Below are 26,093 nucleotides of genomic sequence, written 5' to 3' on the forward strand. Positions count from 1 at the left end.
AGAATGTCTTAAGAAGCATAGATTAGCTGAGCCCATTTAAGTACATTCACAATGTTGTGCAACCATCGCCACTATCCATTTGCAGAATGCTTTCATCATCCCAAACAGAAACTTCATACCCACTGAATACTATCTCCTCATTTCCCCCTCCCATCACATCCTGGTAACCTCCACCCACCTTGCACCTGCCGAGCTGCTCCCCTCCAACTGTGGAGATCCTTCTGCCACGCCACAGAGTGATCTCCTGGGCGTTCTGAGTGATCTGACCTCAACAGAGCTGTGTTGGAGGGACGAGGAAAGTCCAGGGTTCCCCCTACTTCTCTGCCATCGTAACTCCTCTCCATTCCTGCTAACCTCCATTTTGCTTTCTGTCTTTATGAATCTGCCTATTCTAAATTTTTTTTTTTTAATGTTTTTATTTATTTTTGAGGCAGAGAGAGACAGAGCATGAGCCGGGGAGGGGCAGAGAGAGAGGGAGACACAGAATCCGAAGCAGGCTCCGGGCTCCGAGCCGTCAGCCCAGAGCCCGACGCGGGGCTCCAACTCACGGACCGTGAGGTCATGACCTGAGCTGAAGTCAGTTGCTTAACTGACTGAGCCACCCAGGCGCCCTGAATTTGCCTATTCTAGATAACTCTTTAAGCGGATTTTGTATCTTATTTCACTTAGCATGTTTTCCAGTGTTGGCGGCGTGTATCAGAATTTCATTCCTTTTTAAGGAATAATTTTTAAGCATCATAATTTTAAGTGCTGCTGACGCTTGGGCAATGTCTTCTTTCATTCAGCAAAAATGTATTAACCACAAGGTATGAAACAGCCACCATGTAATGCTCTGAAGATACAAAAATGAAGTAAGACACAGTCCCAGCCTCTCGGAGTTCCAAAGTCTAGTTGGGGAGAGGCAGGTTCACGGAAGCAGAGAATGACCGCACCACGGTTATAACGTCCCTTGATGAAACCCGGAGTCTTTGGAGGAAAGGGGGCTATTTCGCCGAGAGCGCGGTCAGCATCTATCTTATCTGAGACACTCCTACGCGTCTCTGCCCAGAGCCAACCCGTTAGCCAGGCGGCAAGGTCTACGGAAGCCCCAAAAAGTAAAGCTTGGCCTAGAATTCCTCAAAAGGAGAGGGGTCTACCCAGTGGTCAATGTGGCGGATGCTGTGATAAGCTTGCCCACATCCCCATTTGGAAGTAAGGGAGTTATTTCTTCGGCTGCTTACATTATTCCTGGCAGGCAGCCCTTGGTTCTTCGCCTCCTTCACAGACTACCCCAGCTGCAAAAAACCCCACTTTGTCCAAGGTTAGGCCGCCTTCTCTGGGCAGCCCCACTCAGGACAGCTCTGAGGGGTCGCCCCATCTTCAGAATCCCTTGTGGGGTTGGCTGAGGCTTCCATTGAGACTGCGTCACAGTTTGACTTCTCCCTCCGCTGGCTCCTTCCCTCCTATCCACAGCTGTTGATTCCCAGAGCACCTCAGAAAAATATTATCCCCTCCTGCGTGCTAATCTCTGTCTCAGACCCTGCTTCCTGGGGAACTTCCTGCAACAGCCCTTCACTGGAAGGGGCACAAGAGACTGTAGCAAGGCCTAAAGAATCTCAGTCTCGGGGCTCTGGGGTGGCCTCAGACGCCTATCCTTCTCCTTAGCTCCTATAAGCTTCATGTTGCCTCAGTGTCTTTGGAATTTCCACGTCTGTGTCGAAGCACGCCTATTAGATGTGATTTTCTCCTGTTAATCTGTCTCGTGTCTCTTTGATTCCTGGTCCAGAGAGAAGGACTTTGAAGGTCGGAGGAAATTCTTCCTCCCCAACACACTTCTCTATAATGTGGACGTAAACAGAACCAATGTCACGGTGTCACTGCCAGCGACGAGTGAGATGATGTATATGCATCTCCACGAAGAGATTTCCACGCAGAGTAAGTGTGTCAATACTGACTAATATCATCGCTACCGTCCCTACGCTCTTCCTTCCGTGAAAGGTATCGCCAGATGTCATATCTTGAGCTTCCCACGAAGGGAGGTTCTCCAGGCCCTGCAGGGGAATCCCACTGTGTGAGCGACAGAAGACTTGGTGGGAGGAAACATGAAGCTTCTTACTCTCACAGCATCCCTTGTCATGCTGGGATTTACCAGCAGAAAAACCAGTCTCCGACTGCTCACCCCAGCACCCTCTTGTCAGGGCAGGTGCTCATCGGTCACCTTCTCTACCAAGCCCTCTCTGAACCTCCAGGACCAGACACTGAACCCCAGCCTCAGAGAGCAGCTCAGCTAATCCCCAACAAATGCACCCTTTTCCTAGCTCAACTGTAGCCTCCCTGGGGTCACAGGTGCCAGACGACAGGTGCATCCCTGGTCTTTCAAAGATATGATCCAAATGCTTTTGATGTCCCTAAACTGTGTAGAGTGATGAGATGATGAAAAAGCTCTTAGTAACCTGGGTATAGACACAGTACAATATAAAAGGAGAGAGAAACAGAGGGAGGTATGGAGACAGAAAGAGAGAGAGAGAGGTAGGAGAGAGAGGAAAGAAAGAAAAGAGAGAAGAAAAAAAAGAAAGCAAGGAGGGAGGAAAGGAAGGAAGGAGAAAGAAAGAAATAAGGACTTCTAAAAACAAAGGATTTTTCTCCAAATGAGTCATTCTTCAGATGTCAATTATCATCTTTGGGTTACCAGACTATCATTTTGAAATCTGAGGATCTGTGATGACCGAAGTCTGGAAAAATTGCATCTAAACAGCAAATTACTGGGGCGCCTGGGTGGCTCAGGCAGCTAAGTGTCAAACTCTTGGTTTCAGCTCAGGTCATGATCTCACGGTTTGTGAGTTCCAGCCCTGCATCAGGCTCAGAGTTGATAGCGCAGAACCTGCTTGGGATTCTCTCTCTCCCCCCTCTCTCTGCCCCTCCCTTGCTTGCACTCCCTCTAAATAAACTTAAAAAAATAAAATAGCAAATTATCAAAAACAATTCCCTCCTAAAGACTTTCTCTACCATATGAGACACAAATCCAATGGTGAAAATACCTGATGTTTATAAAGTCATTACATGTATTATCGTATTCACTTTCGATGACCACACTGGGAGGTAGAAACTAATAGTTCCATTTAATAGATAGGAATTGAACATTCTAGGAATCCGTAAATTACATGGCCACGATCCATGGTGAATCTACTGAAAGCCCAGGACTCTGACAGAGGTCTGTGACTCCGGACTTAGTCTGTATTTCTCTACAGAGAGGTTGTCACAAGATGGAAATTCAGATCCTCGATTGTACCCACAATTTGCTCTCTGTACACTCCGTCGAGTAACTCACTCAGTTCCAGAGTCAGGCTCTGATCAATACTGGCAAAGATACCAACTTTTCACTCCATGAATTGTTTGAGGAACATGTTTACTTTCTCTAATGGTAGAAACCAAAATGATGATTTACTTCGCTGAGTCAGAAAATTCCCCCCAAAAGAAGCTCAATGCTTCGATATAAGAACTCTACTTTGAAATAAATCAAAAGAGACTTATGCATAGATAAAAGGGTTTCCTTGGCCCCCAAAGGAGCTTTGCTGCTATGAACATTAATCCCTTGTAGCGAAACTGTGTTGACTTAAGGGACGATCCCTTGTCGAGACAGTGAGAAGGGTGCTGGGCAGATCCCAGTTAGAGGAACATTTGGGGTCTAGTAAAGAAATGATGTGGCAGGAGAAATCTGGAGCGAGATTCAGATGAAGGAAGAGGCAAGTCTGGCAAAGAGGTGACTTGTGAACTTTACATGGATGACACCCTGAAGACACTTTAAGGAATTCAAACTTTATGAATTGCTTCCTGGAAGATACCATCCCCCCACTAACCATCCACCATTTCTGTCTCCCGCCACTCCCCCTCCATCCACTAGGCCCTATTCCTGGGGCATAACATCCTCCACACCATCAATCTCTCATGCCCTTCCTCATCCATTATGGCTCATTCCTTGAATATACCATATTCACTTAAGTGGTACTTTTTTGGATTGACATCCATATTCTAAATTTTTTTTTTCAACGTTTATTTATTTTTGGCACAGAGAGAGACAGAGCATGAACGGGGGAGGGGCAGAGAGAGAGGGAGACACAGAATGGGAAACAGGCTCCAGGCTCTGAGCCATCATCAGCCCAGAGCCCGACGTGGGGCTCGAACTCATGGACCGCGAGATCGTGACCTGGCTGAAGTCGGATGCTTAACCGACTGCGCCACCCAGGCGCCCCGACATCCATATTCTAAAAAAAAAAAAAAAAAAAAGCATTGCAAAGGAGAAGTCACGAGCTATAAGAAAATGGGTAAGAGAAATAAAGATGATGAGAGAAAGCATCATAATTACCATCACCACCACCGCCATCATCATGTCTAACACTCCCTTTCAAAAAATTTTTAAAATGTACTTATTTATTTTGAGAGAGAGACAGAGAGCGCAAGCGGGGGAGGGGCAGAGAGAGAGGGAGAGAGAAAGTCCCAAGCAGGCTCTGAAATGTCAGCACAGAGACTGACGCAGGGCTCGAACTCATGAACCTTGAGATCATGAACTGAGCTGAAACCGTGAGTCGGACGCTTCACTGACTGAACCACCCAGGGGCCCCTATCATGGCTAACGCTGCCTGAACACTTGCTATGTGCTGGGGACTCTTTCAAGATTTTACAAATTTAATTCATCTCTCTCTCTCAACAACCATATGAAGAAGGGGTTATTGTTAGCCTCATCTTTTTTTTTTTTTTTTTTTAGATTAAGAAACAAAGGTACAGCGTTGTTAAGACACTTGCCTCCAATCACACAGCTAAGTAGCGAGTCGGAAAATTGAATCCAGGCCTCTGGGTTCTAAGTCTATGATCTCAGTCTCTATGTTATCATGGACGGACTGGGTGTTTTATCTTTTGACTCCCCCCCCCCAAATACACTTGATTAAATAAATAAATATTTTAAAGTTTGATAAGTTTGATACTTTATCTTTTTAAGATATATTAGAATTCACGGCTTATGTTGAGTTTGTAAGCGTTTACCTCTTTCTCTTCCCTGAAATTCTTTTCAACTATCTCGCTTTTTCCATGCTCAAGCCTATGTATTTATGCTCAGGAAGTCTGTCGCCGTACAAGCATTTTGTCCTTCTCTCATCTGTGTCATTTAGACTCCCTCAAAATTAATCTACGGACCTAGAAAGTTCCTATAATACCTCCGACGCCATGCCTAGGCATAACTTCAATTTTAGAATGCTGTTCAAGGATACTGTTTTGTGTGATTACTTCACACTGCAAGGCAGGCCACAGGGTGATAGCCACCTTACGCTGACTTGCAGTTAGTTTAAACGATGGCCGTGGCAATCAGAAATGCAGAGTGGTCTAAACACACTTTCAAAACGTTCCTCTTCAAAATTACTGAATGTCTGCTGAAAACCCTTAAGTTTCCCAAGTACACATCCATCAGAGTAGAACTGAATAGAATAACATTCAATAGAACGTTATGAGCTTCCGAGCAGGATCCCAAGGATCCTTTCACCACCAATTAATGAGATGAAATAATGGAATTAATTGTGATGACAACTTAAGCCTTCACAACCTGTGCTGCACTTCCCTTTTATGAGAAGCTCTAGGTCGAATAAGCCACGTATTCTTAAAAATCACGATGACACATGGCATTTGTGTTTAAAAAATTTCTTGAAAATATTTTTATTTACTTTTGAGACAGAGAGAGAGCATGAGCCGGGGAGGGGCAGGGAGAGAGGGAGACACAGAATCCGAAGCGGCCTCCAAGCTGTCAGCACAGAGCCCAACACGGGGCTCGAACTCACGGACCACAAGATCGTGACCTGAACCGAAGTCGGCCGCTTAACCGACTGAGCCACCCAGGCGCCCCGTGTTACACGTTGCTTTTAATGTATATGAGAGATTTAACAGATCTGGCTAAAAAGTTCAAACCCTTTGTCGAAATCATTCAATCTTTGTGTCTGTTTTTGTGCCAAAAATCATTCAATCTTAACATGGGAAAAGTAACAGATTTTAAAACCCCAAGCTTTTTGCATAATTCTGATTAACTGAATTTTAACTCTAAAACACATTTGAAAATCAGCTCACATACCTATTAGAATTGAGAGTGCAAAACTAAATTAACATTTTTTAATACTTAAAAAAGATGTTTATTTATCTTGAGAGAGATAGAGCACGAGCAGGGGTGGGGCAGAGAGACAGGGAGAAAGGATCCCAAGCTGGCTCTGTGATGCCAGTGCAGAGCCCAATGTGGGGCTCGAACTCACGAACCGTAAGATGGCCTGAGCCAAAATCAAGAGTCAGGTGGTTAATCGACTGAGCCATGCAGGCGCCCCAACAAAATTAACATTTTTAAAGTTTCAGACAAAGCAATACATGAATTTTTATACCTCTGAATTAACCTCATGCTAAGCAAATCGATCTTTTTTATTTTGCACTACACCGTATGTCTTAATTGGGCCGGTTAACTGAACGTGAAACACAATATAAAATCAAGCATGGCAAATTCGAATTCTATTTTAGGTATATAACTTGTTCCCTTCTATATAGTTTGTTTGTTTATCGCCTGTCTTCCCCGGCCAACACGAAGCTCCACGGGGACAAAGATTTTTCTGTGTTGTTTGCCTCTGTGTTTGTAAGTTTTTGTGACTTGGCTGTGCGGCCAAAGAAAATAGTCTTCAGCTGTGGAATTTTGACGGGAGCTGGTGTTGAGATGTTAGGGCACTCATCTTCCTATAGGACTACATTACTTGTGACTTAAATAGTTCCGTTTTGCCCGAAGCGCAATACAAATCAAGGTCTGCTCAACTGTGCTCTAAGAGGGACAGGCTTGGGGCGCCTGGGTGGCTCAGTCTACTAAGCCTCCGTCTTCGGCTCAGGTCATGATCTCTTGGTCCGTGAGTTCGAGCCCCGTGTCAGGCTCTGTGCTGACAGCTCGGAGCCTGGAACCTGCTTCGGATTCTGTGTCTCCCTCTCTCTCTGCCCCTCCCCTGCTCACGCTCTGTCTCTCTCTCTCAAAAATAATAAACATTAAAAACATTTTTTAAATAAATAAAAGGGACAGACTCGCAGAGGCACAAAGACCCTTTCTTTCAGTCATGCATGCGAAAAACATTTATCTAAAGCTTACTATGTGCTAGGTCCCAATCCGAGTGCTAGAGATATGGCAGTGGACAAAATAGAAAAAAAAAAAAATTTCTGCCCAAATGGAGCTTACAAGTTACCAGGAGAAAGCAGATCAAAAACATATACATATATAATGTGATGTTAAGCATTTGTTTGTTTTTTGAAATTTTTAAATGTTTATTTATTTTGAGAGAGCAAGAGAGAGAGAGAGAGCAGGGGAGGGGCAGAGAGAGAGAGGGAAAAAGAGAGAATCCCAAGCAGGCTCAGCACTGTCAGTGCAGAGCCGGACGCAGGGCTTGAACCCACAAACTGTGAGATCATGACCTGAGCCGAAATCCAAAGTCGGATGCTCAAATGACTGAGCCACCCAGGCGCCCCGATGTCAAGCATTTGCAAGTGCTGTGGGAAAACAATGAGGCAGAGAAGGGACAAATTAGGGATAGAGAATACCAGGTGGGGTGGGAGAGGCAATTCCTTAGGATAGAGTTATCGGGGAAGGCCTCTCTGAAGAGGAGGTGTTTGAGTTGAGAGAGGAGAAAGGGCATCCCCAGGGGAGGAAACAGCAGGCGTGTTTTGGTTATCCGTTGCTGCATAAAGAAGTAACCCCACGGCTTCAGGGCTTAAAACGTTAATCCAATATTATCGCTCACGGGTCTGTGGGTTGACTGGGCTCAGCTGGCCGGTTCTTGCTTGAACTCACGCGTGGGGCTGCGTCAGACAGGACCAAGAGAGAACACCAGCTTCTTTAAGGCCTGAACGCCCAAACTGGAACAGCATCACTTCGGCCATATCTACTGGTCTAAGCAATGACAGAGCCCCCCCTAAGATTCAAAGGGAGGGTGCACAGAACCCACCTCCGCCTCTCTATGGGAGGAGAGTCAGAGGATCTGTGACCATCTTTGGCCTGTCTTCAGGTGCAAATGCCCTACAGCAGGAATATACTTGACTTACTAGAATCCAGAGTGGGTGGTCTAGAGTGCACTGGGTCGGGATCGTGGTAAGCACATACCCTCCAGGTGCTTGTAGCCCACGCTGACAATTTAATTCTATTCACGTTTCGAATCGTTTTTTACTGCGTTTTTCTGCGCTAGGGTTCTACAGTCAAGAAACCGTGGCTCCAGCCCGGATACATAGACAAGATGTCAGGAGAGATCTGGGAGAGATGCCTGGAACCAGTAAGGGAGAAAGAGCAGTAGCAGCTTAACACAACCTGTTGTTTTTAGATGGACTCTCGTTCTTTTTAATCCAAAGGGATCAATGTCATTAGGTATCATTATAATGATACCCCTTGACCGCCAAACATCTCCTGTACACAGGTCACCCTTAAATGTATAGTTTTATCTTCTCTGTTCTGCCTAAGGTTGAAGCCGTTTCTATAGAGCAGCGCTTCTTGTCACTTTATTGTGATTATACTTTGCGATGGAAAAGTGAAACGAGCCCCGGATGTGTGTGCGGCAGTCTACTCTCGTGTGTATTTCATGTGACACAGGGTTCCGGCAGGCTCCCCAGAATGAGCACCTTTCATATGCTTTAAGAGTTTTTGGATTAAGGGGCTCAGTTGGTTGAGTCCGACCCTTGGTGTCGGCTCAGGTCATGATCTCGCGATTTGTGAGATCGAGCCCTGCATCAGGCTCCGAGCTGACAGTGTGGATCCTGCTTGGGATTCTCTCTCTCTCTCCCTCTCTCTCTGCCCCTCGCACATTCTCTCTCTCTCAACATAAATAAACATTTAAAAAAATATTTTTGGATTAGGAATGAGTGAGACCCCACTCCATCACTTACCAACTGGGGGATCTTGAGCAAATCACCCAGACGCTTTGGGTTTCCATGCCCTCATTTGTAAATAAGGGATAATCATAACCGTCAGGCTTTTCTGAGTATTAGTGAGATAATGCGTATCAAATGCTTAGAATAGTGCTTGGTATATATCGAAATCTCAAAAGATGTTGGCTCTTGTCATTATTAAATTCGGTTTTGGCCTGAATCGCCAGGGGCCATGAGGCACATGTGTGTTGGGCTCAATGTGGGAGCCTAAACTATTGGTGATTGTGAATTATGGATTTATTTTTCTTGGTTTGCACGTGACCAGACACGGTCTGTGGCAGCTGCCCTTAACATTTGCCAACTTAAAAAAGGGGAAACAGTAAATGTCAGCAGTAAAAAGCTCCGGGCCACTCTGCAGCCCTTTTGCTGAGAGTTTTGCATGGAGCATGTGTGCTGAAAGATGAAATGAGTAAATAAATGAGTTTATGCAATGAACCACAGGCTTATCTTCTCTACAACTCAGTACTTGGGGGAATCTTCTCTTGCTGTGTTTTAAGACAATAATCATTTAGAGTGCTTTGGGCCAGTTCTATGGTTCCCCCTGAGTTAGTCGTAGTCAGGGACAGTTTGACAATTTTTGTAAGATAATGATTCTTGTATACAAAAAGTCTTTGTGCTCTCCATAAAGTGATCCCCGTAAATTTATTTAGCGATGTCCTTCGAGGTTTTGAGAAGTGTTCACAACATTGTCTATGGCAGTGTCTCTGACCACCTTGACCTCACATAGTTCCAATTTGCTCACTGTCTCATGCGTAAAGATAACAGACACACGGTACCTCCCTGTGCACCTAGGAGAGTTTTAAAATGTGATTCAAGGGGCGCCTGGGTGGCTCAGTCGGTTGAACATCCAGCTTCGGCTCAGGTCATGATCTTGTGGTTTGTGAGTTCGAGCCCCGTGTCAGGCTCTGTGCTGACAGCTCAGAGCCTGGAGCCTGCTTCGGATTCTGTGTCTCCCTCTCTCTCTGCCTCACTCTCTCTCTCTCTCAAAAATAAATAAAATATTTTTTAAAACGTGATTCAAAGCTGGTTTGCCACAAGGAAGCAAAAGACATAGGAGGAATTTCATTCTGTTTGACTTCCAAGATCTTTGTGATGCCAGATATTGGAAGATGCCAGAATAAGTGAAGTGAATCTGGGCCATCGTGTAGCAATTATGTGATGGGATCTAGGTGTACGTTTTGTACAGGTTTCTACAAAATTGAAGATGTATGAGAAGTGTTTGCAAAAATACATGCGGTCTGCTAACCTTTGAGGTCTGTGCTATCCAGTACAGTAGCCACTAGCCTATGTGGTTACTGAGCATTTGGTATGTGGCTGGTCCAAAGTGAGATGTGCTAGAAGTATAAAATACACACCCAGAGGTCAAAGGCTTAGTACAAAAAAAAAAAAACCGCAAAATACCTTCTTGATCACATTTTATATTGACTACATGTTGAGACAATGCTCTTTTGAATATATTGGGTTAAATAAAACATACTATTAAAAGTTAGCCTCACCTATTCCTTGCTTTACTTTCCAATATGGTTTCTAGAAAATTTGAATGACACACATGCACATCTATTTCTATCGGACAGTGCTGTTCTAAGCTATTTTACTGAGTATTCCCGGGTTTCATGCCTATGTCAAAAAAAGAAAAAAAAATAACGTGTTTTGATCCTCTGAACTTAGGTTATTTATAGATTCGTCAACTCTGACATGCCCACGGTCCCCTGAAAGTTCTAAAAGAACACCAGCATTGCTACTCAGTAAGCTGAAAGGAAGGTTGTCAAGGGGGCCTCATAATAACACTGTCCCATATGCTAGGGCTTAAAGAAATCAGAGGAGAGCTGAAGGAAACATAGAAGGCAAACAACCAGGAAAGGAGATTTTCTTCCCTCTCTTCTATTATCTATTTATTGTTTGTCTGGGCACGTGAGTTTAGTTGCAGTCAAATGCTGATGGCCTAGCCTATTAATAATATGGGATACAGGTAAAGAAGACGAGAAGGCTGTATTTAAAAGCAGGAAGAGTTATAGTTCAGTATATAAGGAGCCTATAAAAATACCTGCAGGATGAGTTTACTGGCCTGGTTCTCTTCTGCTAAGAATGTGTACAGTTTCATCCCCGCTGGCACCTGGCCATTCAAATACTTGGGAGTGAGAATCTGCACAGTGTGTTAGAAAAGTTTTTCTAAAGGAAAGTAAATAGACTCAAGCCTTCCTACCGAGACAGTCTTAGTATCTTCAGTGTATCGTACCTGCCTTGTTGGCAAGAATAATGTTAATCAGTGTCTTCTGTTAACATCTTGTCTCTTTAAAGGCTCAAGGCACTAGTCAGGACAGGTACAAATATTCTTTTTTTTGCAAATAGAGAAATTAAAGCACAAAGGGTCAACAATGTGTGTGTGTGTGTGTGTGTGTGTGTGTGTGTGTGTCTGTGTGTGTGTGTGTATCAGACAGGGAAAATTCTGCAGCCCAGTAATACCAGGATAAGAGCCTTTGTGGTTCTGCATTCAAACAGCTGCTTTGGGATCTATACCGTCTGAACTCAAAGGGTTGAAGCTCAGTCACTAAGCCCAGCTGGAAGCAGTTTGGTCATTGTTAATAGATATATAACCCGGGAGACCACTGCTGGGCAGATGAGAGTCACAGAGCCCAATTTCCTCTCATAGTCCATAAGCTCTCAAAAGTAGAGTCTGTGTCTAATTACATTTTTAAAAATAAAAACGAAAGGAGCTCTTTATAAAAAAGTTCCAGCAGTACTAAAAAATACAAAGAAGAATGGAGCAAATTATCTCAAATCACACCATCCAGGTTAACAAAGTAGCTGTAACATTTGGTGCATGACATTCCAGACCCTTTTATAAGCATCTACAAGATAGAAAGATGGATGGATGGATGGATGGATGGATGGGTAGATGGATGTGTGGATAGATGGATGGGTGGTTGGATGGGTGGATGGATGGATGGACGGAAGTATGGATCGATGGGTGGATGGATGGATGGATGGATGGATGGATAAATGCACAAGTGGATGACTGACAGAGGGAGAAAGGAAACAAAAAGGGAAGGAAGGGAAGAAGGAAAGAAAAAGGGAGGAAGGAAAGGAGGAAGGGGCAAAGAAAGAAATGCAAATATTTGAGAATCAAATCATATTGTATTTTCCATTTTTAAAAAAAAAATTTTTTTAACGTTTATTTATTTTTGGGACAGAGAGAGACAGAGCATGAACGGGGGAGGGGCAGAGAGAGAGGGAGACACAGAGTCGGAAACAGGCTCCAGGCTCCGAGCCATCAGCCCAGAGCCCGACGCGGGGCTCGAACTCACGGACCGCGAGATCGTGACCTGGCTGAAGTCGGACACTTAACCGACTGCGCCACCCAGGCGCCCCGTGTATTTTCCATTTTTAATGACCTAAATGTACTCAAATTTAATGGAAGAAACACAAACTGAAGTGAGCTGAAGGAAGTACTAAATTTCAAATAAATCTTGCATAACCCTAAGAAATAGGAGTTCCTGAAAGAGCCCTGTAGCAGAAAATGAAAAGATCATAAAAACCATTAGGCGATTTGAGTGTGTTTCTTTATTGACTACAAGTTTAATTTTGGTACACACCGATTCCATGCTATGAACTAAGATGTCACTAGCACTCCATTTGCTTATACTTCTTACCTTCTCACCTTCCCCACATTCTGATTCTATAGATTATATCATTTTTTATAATATAAAGTTTTTTTGAAAAATACAGTCTGTAGTACATTCTGTACTCTAACCACAATTCTCCTAATTCTTTAAATTTAAGTCTTTATTTAAATGTATTTACTGTTTGGCAACAATTTCACCAGAGTTTACCCATTCCTGAGTTCTTTGGATCCCCATTTGATGATACCTTAAAGTGGAGTGTTCTTATGACTTTTTTTTTTAAATTATTGTTTATTTACTTTTCAGAGAGATGGAGACAGAATGCGAGTGGGTGGGGCAGAGAGAGAGAGGGAGACACAGAATCCGAAGCAGGCTCCAGGCTCCGAGCCGTCAGCACAGAGCCCGACGCGGGGCTCGAACCCACGAGCTGTGAGATCATGACCCGAGCCGAAGTCGGATGCTCAACCCACTGAGCCACCCAGGCGCCCCTGACTTTTTTTTTTTTTTTTTTAGAGAGAGGGAAAAAGAGAGAGAGCATGCATGTGCACTCACATGAGTGGGGGAGGGGCAGAAAGAGAGAGGGAAGGCAGAATCTCAAGCAGGCTCCATGCCCAGTGAGGAGACCAATGGGGGGCTTGATCTCACGACCATGAGATCACGACCTGAGCCGAAATCAAGAGCTGGACCCTCAACCCATTAAGCCACGCAGGTGCCCCATGACCAAATTTCAAATATGGTGCCACTGGGTTAAATAGGTGATGGAAATTAAGGAGTGCATTTGTCTGATGACACAAGGTGATGTACAGAACTGCCGAATCACTATATTGTACACCTGAAACTAATGTAATGCTGTAAGAGTATATTAACTGAGATTAAAATAAAAACGACCTACCTACCTACCTACCTACCCACCTAGGGTGCCACTGGATTAAGAGGTAGAGAAAGTGGAAAGGCATTGGTAAAACTGTTGTCTGGATAATCTGAAAGGCAGACCAAGTACTTACCAGTCTTGGGGCTCTAAGGGAAATTGTTGAAGCGTTTGTGATCATTGGCTTTTACTTGTAAGGAAAGGAAAATGTTGAATTGGATTTTTCTAAGATGCGAGAGTGTACATTTGGAAGGAAGGCAGGCGGGCAAGCCAGGGGCTGGGGCTCAGAAGGAAACCATGGAAAGCTTCTCATCCAGGGGACGGCAAACTCCTTATGGTGTATTTCTGGCACCCCAAGACCTTGGTTCATGCTCTGAACCCATCGCTTCCTGCCATATGCAATTAATCGCTTTAGCCTTTATGTTCTTACCTGTGAAATGGGGCCAAAACTTTGAGTTCACAACCAAATAACTTCTGGTTTTTTGGGACTCACCAATTAGACGGCATGTGTAAAATCACGTACTTGGTAGGAGCCAGACGTCCATATCCCAGTAGTGTTACCATTGTTATTATTTGCTGGTTGTAGCAAAGGCCACGAGAAAGGCAAGTTTAGGCCATTTTGTACGTCCTGTCATTCCCTCGGTTCGTGCAGGCTGCTAACGCTCTTTGACCTGTGACACGGTTGCCCTTATTCGCCACCATTCTTTGGCAAGATGCGATCCTTTCCTTGCATCTTCCTTGGACTACTTGGCCACACCCCATGATGACACGGTACACTGGCTGTAAAATGTGGCACCACAACTGAATTTTTTTTTAACTTTTTAAAATGTTTATTTATTTTTAAGACAGAGAGACACAGAGCATGAATGGTGGAGGGGCAGAGAGGGAGGGAGACACAGAATCGGAAGCAGGCTCCGGGCTCTGAGCTGTTGGCACAGAGCCCGACGCGGGGCTTGAACTCACAGACCGACCGTGAAATCATGACCTGAGCCGAAGTTGGATGCTTAAGCGACTGAGCCACCCAGGCACCCCACTGTAACTGAATTCTATACATTCTCTGCCCTCCACCTTCAGCAGGTTAGATCTAAAAGTAACTCTGTGCTACCCACAACTCTAGCCCCTCTTAAGTTTATCCGAATGTGCATATGTATATGTTTGTACGTAGAGAATACGCTTACTGATTTTATCATAAATTCAGTTCCAAATGGAAACCCTGAGGCCCTAGAATAAATTCATCTCCTATCTCAAAATAGTGCTCCAAATGCAGCCATTGAAAGCATAATTTTCGGCGAATTATTACATGCCAAAAAGCCGCTGTATTTTCTTTTCTTTATTTAAAAAAATTTTTTTAATGTTTTATTTATTTATGAGAGAGAGACAGAGTATGAGCAGGGGAGGGGCAGAGAGAGAGGGAGACACAAAATCCAAAGCAGGCTCCAGGATCTGAGCTGTCAGCACAGTGCCCGATGCGGGGCTCAAACTCGTGAACCACAAGATCCTCACCTGAGCTGAAGTCGGACGCCTAACTGACTGATCCACCCGGGCACCCCCACCGTATTTTCTAAATAACACAAACGGGCATTATGGTTTCTTGAACAACTTAAAATAAGCTTCAGAATGATCACTAGACAAATGGGTTCCACTTGCTGAAGAGGAAATGACTATTCTCCACATTGAAAAAAAAATCTCCCACGATGATTAAGAGATATTTGTCTCCAGCAAAAAAAGAAATGTCTTGGCATATAGGTGGCAGGGGAAAAGAAGGTTCCCAAAGCCCATCTCGGCTAGGGCAGACTCTCGGAGCCAGTGAGCTCTGTGTGGCATGTGTGAAGTTCATGTGAAATGGGCAGCTGTTCCTGTGTGAAATACAAGAGTTTGTCTAACCTGTTCCCGGGGGCTTCTGTCATCATAAGAGAATCGAGTGCACTTTGGACTTTGTTCCAGGCTTCCCTGGATTAATAGGACTGGAGATAAAGGTGTGGAGAAGGGAATATTAAGAGCCTGAAGAAGACCCAACACTTCTGATTTGCTGATTTCTGAGAGATGCTGAGGTCCTGCACGACAGGATAGTTTCTGTTTGCCAAATGCAATGTTAATTTGAAAATTTTATTTCTCAGTATTTGGGCTCTCATTCTTTCTTTCTATTTATTAAAAATTTTTTTTCAATGTTTATTTATTTTTGACAGAGAGACAGAAAGAGAGACAGAATCAGTGGGCGAGGGGCAGAGAGAAAGAGACACACACACAGAATCCAAAGCAGGCTCCAGGCTCCGGGCTGTCAGCACAGAGCCCGACGCGGGGCTCGAACTCACGGACCGTGAGATCATGACCTGAGCCGAAGTCGGACGCTCAGCCGACTGAGCCACCCAGGCGCCCCTCATTCTTTTTTTAAAGTTGAGTTATTTATTTTGAGTGAGAGAGAGAAGAGAGGGAGGGAGGGAGGGAGGAGTGGGGGAGGGGCAGAGAGAGAAGACAGAGAATCCCAAGCAGGCTCCGTGCTGTCCGTGCAGAGCCCGGCATGGGTCTCGATCCCATGAACGGTGAGATCATGACCTGAGCCAATATCAAGAATCAGAAGCTTAACCGACTGAGCCACCCAGGGGCCCCTGGGCTCTCCTTCCGTTGCTGTTCCCCAAAACGGATAGGCATTTCAGCACCTGTGATCTCTTTGGAGAAATTCACATAACAGGTCTTGTTGATAGAGATCCAGTCTCCGTTCTCTGTCTTTTATGTGCTTCTTGCACGTGGTATTTTCCAGTGTATTTCCGGGTTCCCAATAAACAGGTGCTGAGCCAAATGGTGCAATATATTTGAGAGGGGTCTCATTCGCAGGCCTCGAGCACTGAGGCTGACCCCAGACATACACACAAGGGACGTTAACAATGAGCTTGGCTTCTGCCTGCTGGGAAGCAGACTAAGACCAGAGGATCTTCCCCCACCCCCACCTCAGTTTCTCCAGATAGCTGAGGTTTGGAAAGGATTATCAGTGTGCAGTTGGGCTAAAGCAGTTTCATGTTTGACTAGACTCTGGTTCCAAAGTTCAGACTTACAGAAGTTTCTGAAACAGAGAAACTGTATTTGCCGACAGCCTAAATTGTACGAGACTTTTCTCCACTTTCTTTTTTTTTTTTTTATTTTGGGGACAGAGAGAGACAGAGCATGAACGGGGGAGGGGCAGAGAGAGAGGGAGACACAGAATCGGAAACAGGCTCCAGGCTCTGAGCCATCAGCCCAGAGCCTGACGCGGGGCTCGAACTCACGGACCGCGAGATCGTGACCTGGCTGAAGTCGGACGTTTAACCGACTGCGCCACCCAAGCGCCCCTCTCCACTTTCTTTAAGAGATGAGCCCAAGAGAACAAAAAGATGAATGAGAACCACCACACACGCATGCACGCAAACACACACACACAATGAAAGAGAAAGGGGTATAAATCAAAATATCGTGAAGATCCTTCTTAAGTTTTTATTTTTGCCTTTTTTTTTTTAAATTATGAGATAGTCCCCAAAAGGGAACAAGTTTTACAAGTTGCTTTCAAGGTATCTAAACAGGTGCCTTCTAAACTATACTAGCAGACATTAGCATGACCAGGGGTGACTCGGTGGCTCAGTCTAAGGTTAAGCGGCCAACTTCAGCTCGGGTCATGATCTCACGGTTCGTGAGTTCAAGACCCGCGTCGGGCTCTGTGCTGGCAGGTCAGATCCTGGAGCCTGCTTCAGATTCTGTGTCTCCCTCTCTCTCTCTGCCCCTCCCCTGCTTGTGCTCTCTCTCTCTCAAAAATAAACACTAAAAAATATTTAAAAAATGAAATTAGCATGTAAAACAGATTAAAAATTTCAGTACTGTTAAGCACTAACCGCCACGTTACAGGTTTTGGAAGTGAGGAAAACACCTTCTAAATTATAAAGACATGAGCTGAAGTGATCGCTTTTCCCACTGATAATTAAATCCCAACATAGCTTGAGATCACATCTTTTATTCACGAGCAAGGCTTTAGAAAACCACATTTTAGCCACGTAAGACAGATCTATTGTAGTACTAAAAGTGAATGCCGCTCAGTAGTAATAAACATTTCTGATAGATCGGAGGCAGACAGGACAGAGGCTGCATATCACAGCAAACCAAGAGCGTGTGGATGCTGGTTATGGGGCATGGCATGAACATACCCCATCTATCAGCAGACTATTTCTTCCACAGATGCCAGGGAACTGGTGATACTGGGAGTCATCATTTCTTGAGAAAGACACCCTTCCTTTGGAGAGCTAGCCCATTGGGAGATGCTGGACCCTCCTGCTTTTTTTCTTTAAAGTTAATTTATTTATTTTGAGAGAGGACAGAGAGAAAGAAAGAGAGAGAGAGAGAGAGAGAGAGAGAGAGAGAGAAAATGCAAGTGGGGGAGGGGAAGAGATTGAGGGAGAGAGAGAGAATCCCAATCAGGTTCCATGCTGCCAGCGCAGAGCCTGATGCGGGGCTCTAACTCATGAACCATGAGATCATGACCCGCGCCAGTATCAAGAGTTGGGCAGTTAACCGACTGAGCCACCCAGGTGTCCCTGGACCCTCCTGCTTTTATGAGTAGCTCCATTTCACCAGTTTTTTTATGTTTGTTTGATTGATTGTTTGTTTTTGAGAAAGAGAGTGCATGAGTGGGGAGAGGGAGAGAGAGAGAGAGAATCTTAAGCAAGGTTCCATGCTTAGTTCGAAGTCCGACTCAAGGTTTGATCCCACGATCCTGGGATCATGATCTGAGCCGAAATCAAGAGGCAGACCCTCAACTGACTGAGCCACGCAGGTGTCCCTCGCCAGTTTCAATTTGAAACTGTTCGCTGCAACATAGTCAAATTCCTTAGCCGAATGGTATTAAAGGTGTCCATAAAACTGTCTTCCATTAACGTCCATGTAAAAAAATCTGATGAAACAAGGCACAAATGTACTATATATATGCGTGAACCATACTTTGCACTCGGGAACAGTAGTTATTGAAATAGGCAAGAGAGAGTAACATCCAAACGCCTACAGTACTGCCTACCAGGACAGAGGAGACAAATTTCTGAACGATATTCTTTGGCATGTAGTAGGAGATAGAACACTAGAGTTGCTATCAGTGATTCCAGAAATGGATGTAGCCATCCAAAATGCTCTCACAGGTTAAAAATAAGAAAAATGATGGGGCGCCTGGGTGGCGCAGTCGGTTGAGCGTCCGACTTCAGCCGGGTCACGATCTCGCGGTCCGTGAGTTCGAGCCCCGGGTCGGGCTCTGGGCTGATGGCTCGGAGCCTGGAGCCTGTTTCCGATTCTGTGTCTCCCTCTCTCTCTGCCCCTCCCCCGTTCATGCTCTGTCTCTCTCTGTCCAAAAAATAAATAAATGTTGAAAAAAAAAATAAATAAAAATAAGAAAAATGAGGGGCGCTGGGGTGGCCCAGTCGATCGAGCATCCGACTTCGGCTCAGGTCATGATCTCGCGGTTGATGAGTTCGAGCCCCGCGTGGGGCTCTGTGCTGACAGCTCAGAGCCTGGAGCCTGTTTCGGATTCTGTGTCTCCCACTCTGTCTCTGTCCCTCCCCTGCTCATGCTCTGTCTCTCTCTGTCTTAAAAATAAATATAAACATTAAGCAAAAAAAAAAAAAAAAAATGACATGCTAGCAGAGACATGGAGGTGGTGATGGTGGAGGACAAATATTTAGTTTTGAGAGGACTTCTTAGGTATCAGGTCTTTATCATTTATTATAATGCAGCTCCTCACTGGATATGACCACAAGAGGTCAAATTAGCACCTCTATCAACACTGAAAAAGACCTTCATGTAGCCTCATTAGCGTTTCAATTGTCCTGGCAGTGAGAATTAATTAGAGTAAGTCAGTATGTCAAATACATATACATATATGCATATGTATGCAATATTTTTAAGTGTACTGATATTTCTCATTTCTTCCAGTAGAGGTCAGAAAATAGCAATACAGGAATATGAAAATCTATGAACCAAAGAATACTTAGCATGATTTTCTCTAGATAGGATCATGGAAGGGTTTTTAAATTGTTTTCCTTTACCCGCCTTTTCTAATTATATTTGTACTTTTGTGATAATTAAAACGCAATGGCATTTATTTGAAATTTCATAAGGAGCACTGTCGGCATATGTATTTACCCTGTATCAAGTCAGGGATACTGATTAATTATTTGTATTTTTTTCTTAGCTGCACATAGATTATTTGAAATCGTCTAAGAAAGCAGCACGTCTGGCCATAGCCCTGAAAAATTATTTCACTGTAACATTGTTTCCTTTGTCTGGAAAAACCTAAAAGAGATCCTAGTGTTCTGGGAAGTCAAAGAAATCAGTCAGCATGACCTGCATTTAAAAGCAAGGAACCCGGGGCGCCTGGGCGGCTCAGTCGGTTGAGCGTCTGACTTTGGCTCGGGTCATGATCTCACAGTCCGTGAGTTTGAGCCCCGCATCGGCCTCTGTGCTCACAGCTCAGAGCCTGGAGCCTGCTTCGGATTCTGTGTTTCCCTCTCTCTCTGCCCCTCCCCTGCTCATGCTCTCTCTCTGTCTCAAAAATAAAAAACATTTAAAAAAATAAAAATAAAAATAAAAGCAAGGAACCCAATGAAAGATCTTTGCTAAGCTTGTGGATTGATGCTCAACAAATCGCACTATCACCATGCTACATTTTCATTTTTAATTCATGTGTCCCTTCTTCCGCTAGACACAGATGGAAAGCAAGGCGAAAAGGCTTATAAAACAAAATCTGAAGGTCAACCAAACATTTATGTAAAAATTAAGGAAATCTTTTACCCGCATGTAGATGTTTATTTCCTCTTTTATTAAATGACTCATAACGTACAGTCTGTTATTTGTGCTTCTTGATATTATCACTCACAAAGAATATCAGGGTGTCAACATTGTGAATATAAATCAAAACTGCCTGCCGCTAGTTTCTTCTGTCTTCTAAAGGGAGGATTTCTACTACGGAGGAGTATGTCTCTGTATTCTCATTTCCACCTACAAAGGCAAGTATGGAAGAGAGGAAAAGCTGAAGTTCAAAACCTCTAACAGTTCTTCTATGGGACTCCAGGATGGGGCCCAGAACAGGTGACTCTGTTGGTCAGAGAACAACAGTGACTTTTTGGACGAAGACAATGATGCCAGGAAAACAAGGATCTGGGAGATATGAGAGGAGTCTGGAGACATCACCATGGTGGGTGACTTGGATGCACAGAGAAGTGTGGCCGGTAAGAAATCCTCAGGGGCTCACTGGTCTAATAGCTTATTAGAGTAAGAATGTCCAATATTCGATTCTTAGCTGTTTGTTTCTGCAATTAAACCTCCCAGCCCCAGAGCTCAAAACTTCAGTCAAGCGTGTTGCACACAAATGCTTGGGGTGGTCTGAAGAAAATCAAGATGAAGAGGTGAATTTGAACACAGGCTGGCATAAAGTGAAGGGAAGAGAAAGAGTCACAGGCCATAAGATGTGAATGAGCAGAGGCATCATGGAAGCAAGAACCATGAGCCACAAATGATCATGGGAATGGGAGACCCAGTCAACTCACAGAAATTTTGGGGAGATCAATGGAGGTTCCCCACAATAGATGGAATTTGGGACTTGAGCCACTTTTATGTAAATCTCCAAAGAAGAGTAACCTTTAATGATATGTAGAATACAATGACAAATTTCAAAATATTACGTTAGGCATACTACAAATACTCTTTACAACATGAAGTCTAGGGCAGCCTTTATAAAACTGTACTCAGGTTTTTGCATCACATGAAAGAACCCAGATATTTAAATAGAGGCACTTAATAAATCGACTGCATTTTTTTCTCTCTTGGTTTTGTGAAACTTTTTGCCAAATGGGCAATGCCGCTTTGTCAACAACCTTCCCAAATGGGTTAGAATTCTCATCTTAATTCTACTTTGGTGGCAGCGAAAACATTTTCACAACGGTTAAAATACACTTATAAAATACACATACATCATTGAGGACTACAGTAGATTCTCTGAGTGAAGGATCTGGAATTCATATATGGAAAGACCCATAGAGAAGTCTTCAAACCTTTCAAAGGCTGGCCCAGGCCTACCTTTACATGGTGGATGAGATGTTCCACTTCATTCACTTTGTAGGTCTCCAATCCCAGCTCCTTGGCTAATCTTAAGATTCGATTCTGAGTTGGCCCAACATAAGATCCTCCGAGGTCCACATATTTAACCTCTTGGTTCTGTTTTCCCAGGGAAAAAAAAAAAACAGAAATAAATATTTGCGGAAATGTTCTTCCTAGATTAAAAAAAAAAAGAGAGAGCTCTGAAATCAACAAATGGGTATTTCACAGACCTTGAGGTGTATCCGTGGAAAATGGGATTCTATTTTCAACTGTACTTCATTCATGTGACTTACCTGTCCTTAAACCATTCTGCAATTTAAAGCAAACTGGATTGAACTTTACTTTTTTTTTTTTTAAGGTTTATTTACTCTTGAGGGAGAGAGAGACAGAGTGCGAGTGGGGGAAGGGCAGAGAGAGAGAGAGAGAGAGAGAGACAAAGAATCCAAAGCAGGTTCCAGGCTCTGGGCTGGCAGCACGGAGCCCAACATGGGGCTCAAACTCATGAGCTGTGAGATTATGACCTGAGTCGAAGTCGGACGCTTAACCAACTGAGCCACCCAGGTGCCCCTGGATTGAATTTTATTTTATTTTATTTTATTTTTTTAATTTTTTTTTAACGTTTATTTATTTTTGAGACAGAGAGAGACACAGCATGAACGGGGGAGAGGCAGAGAAAGAGGGAGACACAGAATCGGAAGCAGGCTCCAGGCTCTGAGCCATCAGCCCAGAGCCGGACGCGAGGCTCGAACTCACGGACCATGAGATCGTGACCTGAGCTGAAGTTGGATGCTTAACCGACTGAGCCACCCAGGCGCCCCTGGATTGAATTTTAAATAGGCAGGAGACTTCTGAATGCCATCACTCACAATATATACCACCTCATGGTTTGTTTTCTAGTGCCTTGAATTTGTAAGCTATGAATCGTTGATGCATTTCTCTTTACTTGGTACTCCAGGCTAACTTTGAGCCACTTAAGGCTAGAGAAAAACGAAGAAAGGAAATGATCACTTCTGTGGTTAATGCAGACATTTGAAAGATAGCATCAGGGAATATTTTGGCCATAACGTGAACCTTTGAAATTGCTCTCCTATGTTCATAAACAAGGTTTCCATATGGTTACAAATCAGCTTGGTTTCCAATGACGAAGGACCAATCTCTGAAGAAGTAACCACAAAAGCTCCCTATGTCTGAACATGTCCAGGCATAACCAGATACCTATCAGCCGGGGACACCATAGAAGGTGTTTCTTGTTTTCTTTTGTTGTCTAGCTCCCCCTGTCCCCGAAGATAACATAACTTTCACAAAGGCGGGAATCTTTAGTTTATTTACTGATGTATTCCAAACACCTCCTTAGTGGTGCAATAATTTATGGGGCATCGTGAGGTAAGAAAAGAGACAGAAGCACATGTGGAAAAGGTAGCAAATTGAGAGGCTGTGGAGAATGTTTCTTTTAGTAAGAGTCAAATGAAATTCAAGACTTCTAGGAAGGAAAAAAAAAAAGACACAGTAACTCTGCTTCCGTCCTACATCTCTCCATCCCATCCTTAATGTCTTACTTACCCTGATGGTGTAAGTCCTGCCTCCTACTCGGTCCCGGGCTTCCAGAACAACCACATTCAGGCCAGAGTCATGCAGAAGCTTGGCTGCCGCCATACCTGGGAGAAAATACAATCACCATCAAAGACCTCACAGGGATTCTGGGTAAGCGCCTCATGTTAACGTCGATGAGAAAAGCCCACGATGGCTCACACACATGGCCTACCGTTATGTGCACCTTACAGGTGGCTGGGGTTTCTCAACAGAGGCCCAGATTCCAAGAATGGGAAACCAACTGGTCTTTTCTAGCAAGAACAAAAGGGATTTCGTTTTTGGTAAATGTCTCAAATCTTTTTTTTTTTTAATTTTTTTTTCAACGTTTATTTATTTTTGGGACAGAGAGAGACAGAGCATGAACGGGGGAGGGGCAGAGAGAGAGGGAGACACAGAATCGGAAACAGGCTCCAGGCTCTGAGCCATCAGCCCAGAGCCTGACGCGGGGCTGGAACTCACGGACCGCGAGATCGTGACCTGGCTGAAGTCGGACGCTTAACCGACTGCGCCACCCAGGCGCCCCTAAATGTCTCAAATCTTAAAAACATCCTCGGTCACTGCATCAAAATGTCTATCTGACAGTACAAACAGAAACACAAGGCCACACTTAAATGCACAAGCCCCAGTCAACACCAGACCAAATGTAGCCATTGACTTACTTCTTTTTTTTTCTTTTAATTTTAATTTTAGAAAGAGAGAGACAGACAGACAGACAGCAAGTGGCAGAGAGGGGCAGAGGAAGAGAGAGAGAATCCGAAGCAGCCCCTCTGAGGGTCTCGATCCCATGACCCCGGGATCATGACCTGAGCTAAAATCAAGAGTCGGACACGCAACCGACTGAGCCACCCAGGCCTCCCCAGGTGTAGTTTTTGACCTCGGAGACCTTAAAATCGTGCATCTTTAAAACCACCTTACATGGCTCAGTAAGATCTTTCGCAGACAGGAGAGCACTGGAGCCCTTACCATGATGACTGAATTTCCTCAGTTCTAATTACCTTAATCATTTGCTTTCTGAGAACAAACAAAATTGAGGAAATGCCAAGACGCTGTGCATTACAGAGAAATGAAACTGGCTTCTATCTTGTCTTTCAAAAATAATAGTTATGGGATTTTTAGACCCCACTGGGTGCAAAGTAAAAGAGAGAGAGAGAGAGAAAGATTCCTATAAAAAGAGCTAATACTCATATCATACTCCCTACCACTTGAGACCCTGTTCTAAGTGTTTTTATATATTAATTCAGTGAATTCTCACAAAAACCCATTGAGAAAAGGCACTGTTGATCTTTCCATTTTATGGCCGAGGACACTGAAACACACAAGGTCTCACGTCGAGCCAGCAAAGCCAAGCCAGGCAGTTTCACTCCCGGGTCAGGATTCATAACCACACGCACTGTTTTCCACGGAGCCTCCCGGCCATCGTCTCCAGAGATGGCATCTTTCCATTTCTGCGCCGGGGGGGAAATTACATTTCAAAAGATATTTTTTACTTTATTTGGAGCAACACATTTTTAAAACACACTTGTATCTTGTGGTCCGATAAGAATCCATAAAACATGAAATATGAGCCCACCCGTAAAAGCCATAAGGAAAAGTCGGGGCTCTGTTCATTGTCTATCAGCTACCCTAAAAGAGGAAACCCATTTTTTTTTTTTTTTTAGAAAAAAAGGCTGATCTGATCTGACATTTCATTATTGGAGTTAATCTGTCTTCCATGCCCTGTCCTTGGAGGCAGGAGGCTTTCAGCTGGTGGCAGAGTTAGGGTCCCAAAGTCCCCAACCACCCACGCAGTGCATACGGGATTGCACACCCTCATTTAGAAATACAAGGCTTGGATTTTTAACCCCAGTGCTAATTCGACCTCCATGAGGAAAAAAAAAGGAGAAAACATTTCTATTTAGATAGAACGCAATTTCAAAATTGCAGACGATTCAATGCCATTTCTCTTATCAAGCATCAGTTCAGCAAATGAAATATGAAATAACACGCAGCCATAGTAACCGCTGTTATCAGGGAATTCAGACAGACCCGCTGAGCACGCCCGGGCTTAAACAAAAGGGTTCAGAATGAAATACAACATCGCTCACACATGCTAGCATTTTCTGTTCCACAAAAGGCACTGTCTTTTGGTCTGTGCAGTTACCCAACAGTATCTGATGCTAAACACGAACAGTTATTAAAACAAGCCAGGGTCTTATCAAACCATTCAATAGACAGTTCTCTGTGCTTGTGTGCCTTAAAAAGTCATACCCAGAAACTTACAAAAATATCTGTGAACAGGGCAATACGAGGGTATGTGGTTGAAAATACCTCACAATTTGCTTAATATTCACCGTGGGGGGAGTGCGGGGGTGTTAATTGCTTGTCGGACATCAAGTGGCAAAAATGGATTTGGAAAATAATTGGTCCGATTATGGGTGGCTTAAAGAAGTCACTGTGGTTTAGGAGAAGGGAATTTCAGAAGACTTAAGAAACGGAGGATTTGGGAGTCTGGTCAGGAGGCGATTAAGACTAGGAAGTAGCTCTCCAGGGGGCGCCTGGGTGGCTCTCAGTCGGTTAAGCATCCCACTTTGGCTCAGGTCATGATCTCATGGTCCGTGAGTTTGAGCCCTGCGTCAGGCTCTGTGCTGACAGCTCGGAGCCTGGAACCTGCTTCGGATTCTGTGTCTCTCTCCGCCACTCCCCAGCTCACGCTCTGTCTTTCTCTCAATAAATAAATAAACGCTGTAAAAATTAAAAGTACAAAGCAATTATAAGCTCGCTCTTAAATGGGTTACAAAAGTTAAATATCCATGTATAAGAAAAACTGGCACTTTAAGATTCTTATATTTAGATGGAGAGCGGAATGCTTTAAGATATTTCATGTGACTCACTGTAATGGAGTTACTGTATTTTTCATTTTTCCTCTTTGGTTCAAGGATAGTAGTTAAGAGTTCAGGTTTGGGGCTGAACTCTGACGCTGCTGTTTACTGAGT

General features: G+C 44.1%; 1 protein-coding gene across 1 annotated transcript in view; it reads right to left on the bottom strand.

The window, feature by feature from the left end:
* The window catches only part of MAOB (monoamine oxidase B), a 114,065-nt gene that overhangs the window by 47,373 nt on the left and 40,599 nt on the right, over positions 1–26,093 (bottom strand). The window contains exons 2-3 of the mRNA XM_043571257.1: positions 23,092–23,186; positions 21,511–21,648 (exon numbers count right to left, since the gene is read on the bottom strand). Coding sequence (XP_043427192.1) covers positions 21,511–21,648; positions 23,092–23,186 — 233 coding nt within the window. The remainder of the gene's footprint in view (positions 1–21,510; positions 21,649–23,091; positions 23,187–26,093) is intronic.

The sequence above is a fragment of the Prionailurus bengalensis genome, chromosome X, assembly GCF_016509475.1.
Source record: "Prionailurus bengalensis isolate Pbe53 chromosome X, Fcat_Pben_1.1_paternal_pri, whole genome shotgun sequence".
NCBI classification, from domain to species: Eukaryota; Metazoa; Chordata; class Mammalia; order Carnivora; family Felidae; genus Prionailurus; species Prionailurus bengalensis.